Source organism: Protopterus annectens, chromosome 17.part0 (genome assembly GCF_019279795.1).
Source record: "Protopterus annectens isolate FY-2018-M chromosome 17.part0, PAN1.0, whole genome shotgun sequence".
Lineage (NCBI taxonomy): Eukaryota > Metazoa > Chordata > Ceratodontiformes > Protopteridae > Protopterus > Protopterus annectens.
The window spans coordinates 421473817-421486125 of NC_056751.1; the positions used below are offsets into that span (position 1 = coordinate 421473817).

The following is a 12309-nucleotide window of genomic DNA, read 5'->3' on the forward strand; positions in this document are numbered from 1 at the left end:
TCCTTGACTGCCTCCACCCTTTTCCTCAGCTTTGGGAATCAACCCAAATGTGACGACTGCAACAGTGAAACACAAAAGAACAGAGTACAGTTGTGTACACTTACCATAAGTGTAAATATTCAAGTGAATTCACTGCTGCAGTCCTGGTTTCCCTCCCTTCATCCCCCTCTTCTTTCTTTTCTCTCCTTACAAGGGACATTTTAGTATTTACTTTCTACTGGTGGGGTTCCTCCACCAGAACCTGGCTCCCACTTGGGGGCTCCTGATAGGGCAAAAAAAAAAACTGATGTAATGGCATCGTCTGCCTTACTTTATACTACGGTCGAGCTGACATCAATCCTGAAACGACAGCAACCAACGCAGAAATGCTAAGCCTCTGGTATTCGGGCCGGCCGAGAGCTACCCTGGCAGGGATAACCCAAATGTGATGACTGCAACAATGAGAACACTCGAACATCTACATGTATGGTAAGTATACACAACTGTACTTTCTGTCAGCTGCTGTATTCCCAAGGTAAGTCTCTAACCTACACACTAATTGTAAGGATTACTATAATAAGGTATTGTATGTATGGATCTGCTGCTGTTATGCAAGAAAATATAGTGGGCAATTTGGTCAGAGTTAACATCCAAATGGGACAACTGATACCCAGTTCAATAGTATGTGTTCCTTAATATTCACTAAGCCTCATGGTTGGAATATTCATGGCATCAGGAAGAGAGATATTAAACAGTGGACACACATGATATTTGGACTACTGTCTACCCAAGCTGATAATGTGCTGTTGTTTCCCCCACCACCAACACAGCGGTGCACCCATATTACTGCTTTAACAGAAAATCAGCTATGGTGTAGCAGTGGACCACGCATTCTCAGGGCTGTAACATAGCTAGTCCTCACACATTGTATGTCTCTCTTTATGCAGGATAACAATGTACATATGTATGCTGTTGATTGTGTGATAGATGACCCCTCTGGTGAACTGTGTGGCTCAGTGGAATAGGGAGGTTAGTATTAGTGATACACTGATTCAATATCCATGTTCTTCAGCTCCCCCTCAGCAGCGCACCATCATTAATATGCATGGCAGGCTACTGAGGGAGAACCGTGGCCGTGTACATGGATACATTATGTGTAAGCTCTACAGTGTGCCCACATGGATTTTATTAAATCATGTGGTAAGTTTATGTTAAAATAAGTAACTTTTGTTGGTCTTAATTTTGAACTTCCTAGTTAATGTAAGAGATATGAGTGCATATGCTGTTGTGGCTGCCGTTTATCTTTTGAGTTTTTTTTGCTTGCCAAGATTATCCAACAGTGCTAATCCACTATTCTGAGGATCTGTAATGAGCCCTAAAACACCCGCAAGGCAGGGATGGCATTGTTAGTTTCCACCACACCATTTTCAGTTGTACTGCAGACTGAGAAGTTGTTTTGTTCAGGTTCCACATTAAGGTGAAACGCTACATCTACAATGCTCTTCCTTTTTGAGTTTTCCCACAATGTTTTAATGGTCTTGCACACCATGCAGCATTAGTGTAACATTTAGCATGTTGACATCACTGCTCCCACCAACATCAGGGTTTTCTAAACATAGCACTTTTTGCCCTGGTCTGCATCAGTTGGCTAGTCAGTTAGAGGAACAGTCTTGGTGGACTTCTGGCATTAACAGTATTTCTATGAATGCTTAGGCCATACTCTTCTTTGTGACTCTGTAATAACCACTGATCATTACTGAGCACTAATCCCCATTGGCTCTGTCAGAAACCTGTTTTTGTGATGGTGGATCACTGTTAAGTATTATTGCTCTTACGCTGAGACTTGCAGGCTCTTTAGATCAGGAAGCAGGTGGTAGGAAAGTTGTAAGGTTACTGTGAGCACTTATAGTTGCTTACTGGCCATAAGTCTTTATATTCTGTAACTTCAGACTATTACACTTATAGCTACTGTAGTCTGTCTTTCAGGATTAAATATGTTGCAGTGAAATGAGACAGAGCTACTACTGCCCCATGGAGGTGTAAAGATAACATTATCAGGAATTGCATAGGAACACTGACCTTAAACAAGATATTATGTACTGTAGTACTAAGTGTAGTTACAGAAAGCACTGGTTTCTCTACAGCAAGTATTTTGCAATGGGGAACATTATAAATATTGATGTAAGTGCACATGCTGCTAAGCATGTTTATAACTCCCCATGTCTGTGGCCCACGTTAGCAGGAGTCTGGACTGTGCAGCAGATGTACCATTTTTCTGGTGGACAGGTTCAAACCCAGCAACAACGGTCACAACTACAGGTGATGGTAGGGGGTGTTGGGGCTATAACCAAGGGGTTTATAGCATTTGTCATATCTGAAGGGCAGCTGGAATTTTGACAGTGATGATGTAATGCAAACTAAAAACTGCTGTCCCAAACCAGAAACTGAAATGTGCTAAAGTCCAAACCAGACTGATGATTTAATGCCTGTGTTTGCTTCCTTTTACTGATTAGGTTTCTTTAGCATACCTCAGCATATTTTGTTTACTGGAATTGTCACTGTTTTCAGATAATGCTACTAGAGACAGCAAGACGCTACAATCAAGAAGATGAATGCATCACTTTTTTGAAGGACTTTACTTATAGCAAGGATGATTTTCATCGTGCAGGTAAGAATTTTTTACATGAAACCACAATCTGTATGATTCAGGAAGGGACTTTTGGTAGCTCTAGGACTTTTATTTAGAGCTTTAGAAATGACTATGTCTGATGTGCAAAATATTCTCTTTGTTTGAAATGGTGTATTATGATATGTGTTTGAACCATAACTAAGTAAGCGTGTGGTGGATGGAAGCCTAAAGGCTATCAGCTCACTGAAGATGGTTTTATGAAAAGTGCTGCAGTGTGTGTGGTCCCTTGTGTAGTCCCTGGTGAGTGCCAGAGTGAAGGGAGAAAGTAAGGGATTCACAGACCAGACCAGACAATGGTCAAATACTTTTTTCAACTTTTCTTACCAGATGGTTTCATTTCCTTGTGAGCTCTTACTGAGCTTGTTAGTAAAGAGTCAATCTCACACTGTGATTAACCAACAGTAGCATAAAAGATCCACCACAAACATCCTCTTGGGTGGGTTTGAGGAAGGGATGCATCCCAAGATTTCCCCACCAACTAACCCATGGAGCAAGCCCTCAAATGTCCTAGAGAAGGAAATCATGACTAAAATTAGGAATTTGCTTTCTATATGTCCCTACTAGTGAAAGCACAACTACCTGGCTAAGGCTGCTAATACTCTTTTCTAGCTGGATCCATGTTGATGGCCTAAACAGGGAATATGCCTGCTTTGTTTGCCTGATGAAACTTGAAGGGGCTCCCTTAGAGAGCATATTTTGTTGCTTTTGCCAGGACCATTGCAGATTTTTCATGACTAGTTGCTGGAGCCCCATCACGACATTCAGTGCTCATTTGTTATTTGCTCCTCACATCATTATCATATAAGCTGAGGTAAACCATGCTGCCCTTTGCTGGATCTGTAGGTAAGTCCCTTTACCTTGGTATCTTGGAAAAGGAATTCTGAAGACCCAGGCATACTTGTTTATGATAAAGGCCAGGATAGTGGCACCATTTTCAGTATAGCTCCCTTTCATATGATCACTTCTTTAGAGAGGTTCTCAAGCTTATGAAGTAAGCCTTTTGTGGAATGGCTGCTGTTCCTCTGCCTCACTTTCAGGAATTTATCAGTCAATATCTGTGAAAGAAAGATGAAGAGCCTTGACTTATCCCCCACTGCACGTAAGCTATCTTGAAGTAGCATCCAGTTTTTCCCTGTGTAATGTACAGAAGTTGGCTACCTTTAAAAATTCCCTAGCGAGTAGAATGACATCTTGACATACCATCCTATGGCAGGTTAATGTATGATATATTCTGCCTATCATAGGTCTCAGTGACCACGTAACCTTTTTATTTTGCCACGTGATAAAGAGCTTGAGCACTAGACACAGTAGGAAAGATTATGATGTGATGTTGTCCTATCTCTCCTTCATTCTGTACTGGTTGGGTTCGGAACTGATCCTATGTTCCGACTCGGCCTTATACAAAAACTTGAGGTCTTCAATTATCTCATGGCTGATAGCCTACCCCCATATGCTCTAGGAAACTCCCAATATCTCATTTACAGCTAAACAAAATTGGGTGCTTTACACTGGCTCTGGCTAGGTGAATTCTTTACAACTATTTTTTCTTGAAAAAATTTGTAAAATTAGTTAGTTAATCTTTAGCAGTTTTGCTGTGCTCATTTCTGTGCTTTTCATTGTTGACCATCATTTATATTAAGGCCATTTTTCCTACCCTATCCCAGCTTTCTTTTAGAGTGTGTGTTTCCATAATACTTCTTTAAGTTCGTTTGTAGAAGAGCTGTATTCTTTTAGTTGTTTTTTTCTCTTATTAAGCCAGCTAGTTTAAGTTGGAGGGGTGCTCAGCCATTTAAGTATATATATATATATATATATATATATATATATATATATATTTATATATATATATATATATATATATAATAGTAGTTCTAACTTGTTGTTTGCTGTTAAGATGTGAAAACAGACCAAAGATGCAAAACCCTCGGGGTTTAAGAAATGCACAAAATGTAATCAGATGATGTCTCTAACTGACGGGTATACTGTGTGTGTGTGTGTGTACTGCCTTGGAGCATTACACCTTCAAGAATCTTGTGCCATTTGCCATTCTTTTAGCCACAGGGTTCTTCTTGAAAGCAAGAATAAGTTGATACTTTAAGAGTTATTGAAGACTTCCTTTTCAGAAGCTATAGGAGAAGATCAGAGTCCTTCCAAAAAGATCTCTTCCCCTACTTCAAAATCTGAAAATCAGGCAAAAGATCTTCGTCCAGTTCATCGGAGTCTCAGTCTGAGCTGACTAAAAAGTTGCCAAAAATTTCCTCATTGGACCCGAAGCCTGAGGGCCTGAGAAGACTTAAACCCTGGCTCCTTTAGTGTCAGAACAGTTGGTGCTTCAGGTTCATAGCCAGTTCCCAGAACTGGAACTGGTTTCTCCACCTTTGAGATCTCCATTCTTACAAATCTGCAGATCCCCTACTCCCTCCAGGAGCCTTTCAGATGATGATGTGGATGGTATGGTGCAGAGACTTTTGAGGACACTGGCACTTGCCAAACCTTTGTCGGAGCCAACCCAGAGGGTTTCAGAGCCAACTAAGCCTGCCCTTTCACCATCGATTCCTCCTCCTCCGACCCGATTGGGAACTTCAGAGCCAGAATGCATGGAGCTGTTTGTAGTGGAACCGTCGGATCTGAGACCTATTCCAGGATCTTTGGCCCCAACGTCTTTGATTCCGTGTGAGTTCAAGGAATCTAGGAGCCGACGTTCTTCAGTCGGGTCCGGGGAGGACAGTCTGATCAGATATTTGTCGCATCCAGACTTGCCTCTTGGGTCTTTGGCACGGGTGAGCTCTGCTCCTACATCGGCCTCGAGCCAACCCCTTTGGTTCCAAGGATGTCTTCCGATTCCTCTGAGTTGGGAGCTTCATCGGATCATGAGCAGGTCCTTCGAGGTGATGAGGAGTGCGCTCTCTCCACAGACAGCTCCACTCTCAGGTCCAGTCATTCCTCCCCCACAGGAGATGCTCTCCATAGTTCAGTAGCTAGGGGGAGTAACAGATAAAGTTTCTTCCCAGCTCTCCACCTTGAATTCAGTGGTAAACTCCTCCATGAGACTCATTTCTTATGGAGCTGATGGAGTGAGTAGGGCAGCAGGTTCAGGAATTTCTCTAAGGAGACATTCCTGGATGCACTTGTGTAACTTTACAGAGCCCTTTAAATCTTCCTTTGTTAACGCCCCCTTCTATGGCTCGTCCTTATTCAGGCCTAAAGTCAAAGACACACTAACCAGGTGTGAACAAGAATGAAAAACTCTGTCTGCCGTAGGAGTCCATTTTTCCCTACCTTCAAGACCTTATCCAGAAGATCAAAAGGGAGGACAAATGTGGTTCCAAAAATCCCAGAGAGTTTTTCAGGACACACATGGTGATTCATCCCCCAGGGGCACAGGGGGAAGCAGTAATGTAAGACACCAGCCACGCGGCAGAGGGAGTCTGCAAAACCAGAGTGACAGGGAGTCATTCCTTGGCAAGCCCTTCCAGCGTTCCTGAAAGGAGGCCCACCTGTCCGTCTCTGGAGGCAGTTGGGGGTCGCTTATCCTTATATACAGAAGCCTGGCTAAATATAACAAAAGATAAATGGGTACAAAGCATCATATTCAGAGGTTGCTCCATACCCTTTTCTTTCCCTGTCCCAAACATAAAAAACATCCCAGATGTTCCACCCAGTCAGAGGGAATGAGCAACCCTAGAAATACAGAAGTTGCTGGAAAAAAGTCATCCAGACAGTCCCCGCAGAAGAATTAGGATCCGGAACTTACTCAAGGTTCTTTTTAGTTCCAAAGAAAACAGGGGACTGGAGACCCATCCTGGATCTCAGCAAACTGAACAAATCAGTAAGAAAATGAAAGTTCCAGATGGTAACACTGCAGTCAATACACCCTTTTCTGGGACAAGAGGATTCGATGTGCTCAGTAGATCTCCAGGATGTGTACTACTACATAAAAATATACAGGTGATCCAGGAGACACTTGCACTTTTGGCTTGGAGCCAGTCGCTACCAGTTTTGAGCTCTGCCCTTTGGTCTTATTACAGCTCCCAGTGCGTTCACCAAGTGTATGACAATAATCATGGCTCACCTGAGGTGCTTAGGATTCCGAGCATTTCCGTACCTAGATGACTGGCTCCTAACCGACACCGCTGAGCATCTGCTAATAAAAGCGAGAGAAACCACACTAAACCTCTGCTCTCATTTAGGGATCACAATAAATTATGAAAAATCTGCCTTATTGCCATCTTAACATATCGTTTTTATAAGATCAGACTTGGATACTACAAAAGTAATGGTAAAGCTTATCCCAGAAAGAGTACAAGCCCTTCAACATCAGGTCATACACCTACTTTTCAAGAGGAAGGTTCAAGTAAGAATAGTTCTGAAAGTATTAGGGACCATGGCAGCAGCAGTAAACTTGATTCCATTGGCGTGACTCCACATGAGGATTCTACAGTGGCTGCTGTTCACTCAGTGGTCCATGCAGGAACTACCAAATAATGATAACAGAATGTTGCAGGAAAGACCTTCGTTGGTGGTTGCTCCACTCCACTCATGTGACTTTGTCGACCCTTTGTTCTTCCACAGCCTTTAGCCACAGTGACCACACACGCTTTCCGGGGGGGGGGGGCATTTTCTGGGAAAGATGGTCCAGGGCATCACGAGGCCCATTTGCACAGCAATTTTCTAGAGATGAGAGCAGTGCTTTTAGCGTTGCAAGCATTCCAGGACTCTCTTCCACTGGGAATGTTGCAATACAGGTAGGCAACATGTCAGTTGTATGGTACATAAACAAACAAGAAAAAAACAGATCTTACCCCCTTTGTCGAGAGGCCCTCAGAGTATGGCAGTGGGCCATCTCCTCCCAGTGCTTTCTGATAGCAGTGCACATCCCGGGGAAAATCCATCGTGATAGCAGACAAAACTCATCAGGGCGATTCTGATGACTCACGAGTGGTCCCCTAAAACAAGAGATAGCGGAAATGATTTTCCGAAAATGAGGCCAGCCATGCTTTTGCCATGTCCATGAATGCCAAATGCAGCAGCTATCTTGCCCTAATCCCCCCTCCATGGGAACCACCAAGGGATGTACTTGTACACAATTAGCCCTCAGGTCTCCTCTACACCTTCCCTCTTTTCCCATTGATACCAAAGTTCTTCAGAAAGCCAGCTATTTGGGAATGACCTTGATACTCGTCGCCCCTTACTAGCATCGTCAAATCTGGTTCCCCATCCTTTGGCCTCATCTCCAGGAGGAGCCTTGGATTCTAGACCCAGTTCCAGATCTTCTGTCTCATGCACTGGGAATTCTCCATCCATCTCTTCAAACCCTCAAGTTGACAGCTTAGTTGCTCCGATTCCAAACAGCCAGGCTACCTGACCTTTCCCCTTCAGTGAGACATATCTTGATTTCTTCTCATTAAGGCTTTGATGAGAAAATTATATATCACCAAATGGAAGAGATTTTCCTCTTGGACTTTGAATAATCATATTGACCCTTCCTCTGCCCCTACATCTTCCATACTGGAGTTCTTGGCAAAACTATTTCACGAGGGGCGGCTGCAGCTACTATTCGTGTTGAGTTAGCAGTGATCTCAAACTTCCATATAGGTGAATCGGGCCAAACGTGATGTCCCACAGACTTTGCAAAGCCTTTCTGAGGGGTACCATTTTATTAAGACCACCCATTAAACCTCCTCTAGCACCATGAGACCTGTATTTTGTGTTATCCCATATGATTCTTCCCCCTTTTGAACCTGCATTATCCTGTGAGCTGAAGTTTTTAACCTGGAAAACAATTCTTTTAATAGCTATCACTTCATCTAGGAGAGTTTCAGAATTACAAGCATTGTCTATTAAACCCCACTATATGCTGTTTCACAAAGACAGAGTGTCTGTATGAAGAAACCCATCTTTTCTACCTAAAGTATGTTCCGAATCAAACTTAAACTAGTCCATAGACTTACCATTTTATTTTCCTAGTTATGGCAGTAAGGCAGAATATATGCTACATCAACTAGATATACGTAGACAATTAGTTTCTGCTTGCATAGAACAAAGGACTTTAGAAAGACTAACCAATTGTTTGTGTCCTTCTCAGACTGCAAGAAAGGTCCTCCTGTTACTAAGGTCACTCTTTCCAGATGGCTATCAAACTGTATTACATTCACCTACAAATTGTAGAACAAAGAACTACCCGACAAAGTAAAAGGTCATTCTACAAAAGTTATAGCTACCTCTTCCGCCTTTCGGGTTAGACTGCCAATTGATACCATTTGTGCTGCAACAACATGGGCAAGGCCTCATACCTTTATTACTCATTACAAAGTTGATTTGGCTTCCAGGGCACAGGGCCTCTTTTGCGTCCACTGTTCTGAAGAATATTCTCCCTTGGGCCACCCAAGAAAGATGGTGCTAGGGACACTGTCCCAACCAGTACAGAATGAAGGTGGTCTAGGACAAGATCACATAAAGAAGTTATGTACTCACCATAATGTTCCATGTATGTCGTCCATCTTGCCTTCATTCTTACATCCTCCCCTCCTTCCTCCAGCCTTTAGGCTCCCAGAGGACTGAGCAGATTTATTTAGTGATTAAGGTTCTCTGACCCTCTTCATAGCTCTTAAAGTAGTAAGTTTTATTATATTCTCCTATTATTATTGTTATACCAGCAAACAAGATCTGGGGAGTTTCCTAGAACATCGTGGGATAGGGTATCAACCACTAGCTAGTTGAAGACCTTGAGCTTTTGTATAAAGCCGAGTCGGAACTGAGGATTGGTTCCGAACCCAGCCAGTACAGAATGAAGGCGAGATGGCCAACACACATGGAACGTTATGGTGAGCACAACTTCTTTTTCTTTTCTACCACTTTGGAACAAAGACACTATCTGTCTCAAAGTCCTTTTTTGTGGACCATGCTCTGAAAGAATTCACATATTCCCATGAGTCGAGTATTAAGAATACTCTATAGAAAACTTTTGCCACAACTTCTGTAGTAAGTTTTCAAATATGATGTTGTAATTGTGTCTGATGATGCTGTGACTGGTGTAGGAGGATAGGATGTGCTTGAGCCAAATGGCATGGCCTAAGCACCCTTCCTTTAAGGATGAGCTCAGACAGACCATTCTTGATGCCCCCATCTGGTGTTCTTTCCTCTTTGCTAGATTTCCCATACCTAGTCATGAATCTCCAAAAGATCAAACAGGCATTGACCACTGGGGTGGGGTGGGGAGATGTGCTACAGTAGCTGGCTGGCTGGCTCTTTTGGGCTTATCAGCCATTTCGGTTTTCAGAGAAGATATCTCACTGCAGAATGAGAAAAACACTTTCAATGAAAAGATGAGGGCTTTTTTGCAGGTGGTAAGCCCTTCTTCACCCCATATATAAAGCTCAACCCCCTCTCCAAAAAAGTTAGATATACTAACTCTGAGGTCACAGTGCTGGAGTACAACCTCATCAATTACAAACATTTGATTTTGTTCATTTGTATTTGACTTAACAGCGTTTGAAATTCTGTTAGGCAGATTGACAGATTGCCCCAAACTTCAAGCCTCCCACAATAAACTCCATACAAGTGACTACTCCTTTTCAATACCCTCTCTTAAAACATGGCAGTTTATCCCTGCTGTAATTGGATCCATGTCATCATTCAACAAATTTCATTCTGAGCTTAAAAATAATGTAAATGCTTTCAGAATAACAGTATCATGATAATCTTCATATTACCTCCTACAACTTCCCTTTGCACTTCTGACATCCTTTTTTTTTTTTTTTTTTTTTTACTAACAGTCCCTCCATCTCCCTTACTTATAGTAAAATTTTAATACTTGCTTCTCTGCATCAATAAGTCATCTGACACTGTTTAACTTTTCTGTATATATAGGCTTTTCCACAATATGGCTTGAGTTCCCAGTTGACACCTCCTTTTATTTTCTGCTCATAGCATTCCTTTTACATACACATTCTTAAGTATATAAATTGTATCCCTGTAAATAATCTTAATGCTAACTATTTTTGCATTAAAGATTTTTTTCTATTGTAATTTTTTTTCTGTTCTGTTTTACGCATTGTTGTAAGTTACTAATTGTAAAGTTATTGCCTTTTTGTTGGTGTATAACCCTGGGATGAACCTTAAATTATGCACTGAATTCAGCATTCTACCCAGATCAACAAGTGTGTATATACATGTGCCTTCCAAGGGTCACCATACCTTCTAGGACCACTATTAATTTCCCCAAAGAAAGCATTCATTAATGCTTAATTGTTTTCATTACAATGTCAGCATCCACGTTTCTAACAGGCATAATCCATTCGGACTTGAAACGTTGCTCCCAGACATATTTGGAGAATATTTACATCAATGAAAGAGATTTTGCTTTGGAAAGCAGTCTGATAACAATGTGGCAGTTTGTGCAGAGTACTAAAGCTTTTACATGTAAATGAAATGTTTCCTTAGCCAAGTGTACTGGGTTTGCATCTTTCCACCTTAATTTGCCTATTGTGCAGTCTTGAGCAAATCACTTTACCAGAGAGTGCTGTGGGGCAATTGGGCAATTGTGATGTCCTCCTTCATGGTCTCCTGGAATGTATGCCTAATAAGAACCTTTTTAACCAAGAAAAAAAAAGTACATACAAGGACATCAGACAGGACCAGCCCCTACCCACTAGCAGATATGTGAAAGTCATTGACTGAGTGACCTGTTACTAAATTTAGCATAGCAAGGAGGTCTGGTAATTTAACGCTGTACTACTTCATCGTGCAGCCTTGTGGGGAACTTGAGAGAGACAACTCAGTGGCTGAGAAATATTTAACAGAGAACCATGGTGAGTATAGTGTTAAATGCTGAGGGAGTTAAAAAAAATCTTAATCATATAAACAATACCAATGTATAAAACTCTTCTTACTTAAGGGTGTTCACTGCACTGGTTGTTGAGTGGTTTAAGTGTGATAATTTAATAGTAATGCTTTTGTTAACCATGTAGACCCACTGGGCACACAGTCCCTTTGCAGGGGCAGCCCAGTGGCAGTGTCTGGTTAAATGACTTGCTCAGTCGCACACAGTAGGTAAATGAGGGCTGAGGGATTCAAACCCTGTACCACAAGAACTTACAACTCTTATGTTAGAGTTGTTGCCTCACAGCAATAGGTTCTCCCGTTCGATTCTCAGCTGGAGTGCCTTCTGTGTGGAGCCTGCATGTCCTCCCTGCAGTCGAGTGACGTTAAAGACATGCAGGTAGGTGTGTGCGTGAATGGGTGTGCCTTCTTTGAAGGTTGGGCGTCGGGCTGGCAACTCAACACCGTACAAATCCACTACCAATCATTTGCGGACGGGCATTCTGTTGTGGTGACCCCTAACTGGGAAAAGCTGAAAGAGACGCACACATTCTGTTATGTTTCTCCACAGTATATTATATTGTGAAAGCTGGCAGTGTACTTTTCAAGGATTTTCCCCTTTTCTTCACTGCAGTGTGACCAATTTTGGGGGGGGTGGGTGGTGTGAAAAAAGTTTTTTTGTGTTTTGTTAGGTTTTTCAGATCATCGCTTTTGATATTTAATTTTTAATAAATGGTGAGCCAAAAAAGAATAGTTAATGGCTCATAGATAAGCCATAAAACTCAAGATTATTCCTACAGGTCACTGTATCACTCCCACAT

General features: G+C 42.1%; 1 protein-coding gene across 3 annotated transcripts in view; it reads left to right on the plus strand.

Moving 5' to 3' along the window:
• The window catches only part of NR1H2 (nuclear receptor subfamily 1 group H member 2), a 1405479-nt gene that overhangs the window by 1061116 nt on the left and 332054 nt on the right, over positions 1–12309 (plus strand). For all 3 annotated transcript variants that reach the window (XM_044059298.1, XM_044059300.1, XM_044059299.1), the window contains exon 7: positions 2548–2647. In XM_044059298.1, coding sequence (XP_043915233.1) covers positions 2548–2647 — 100 coding nt within the window. The remainder of the gene's footprint in view (positions 1–2547; positions 2648–12309) is intronic.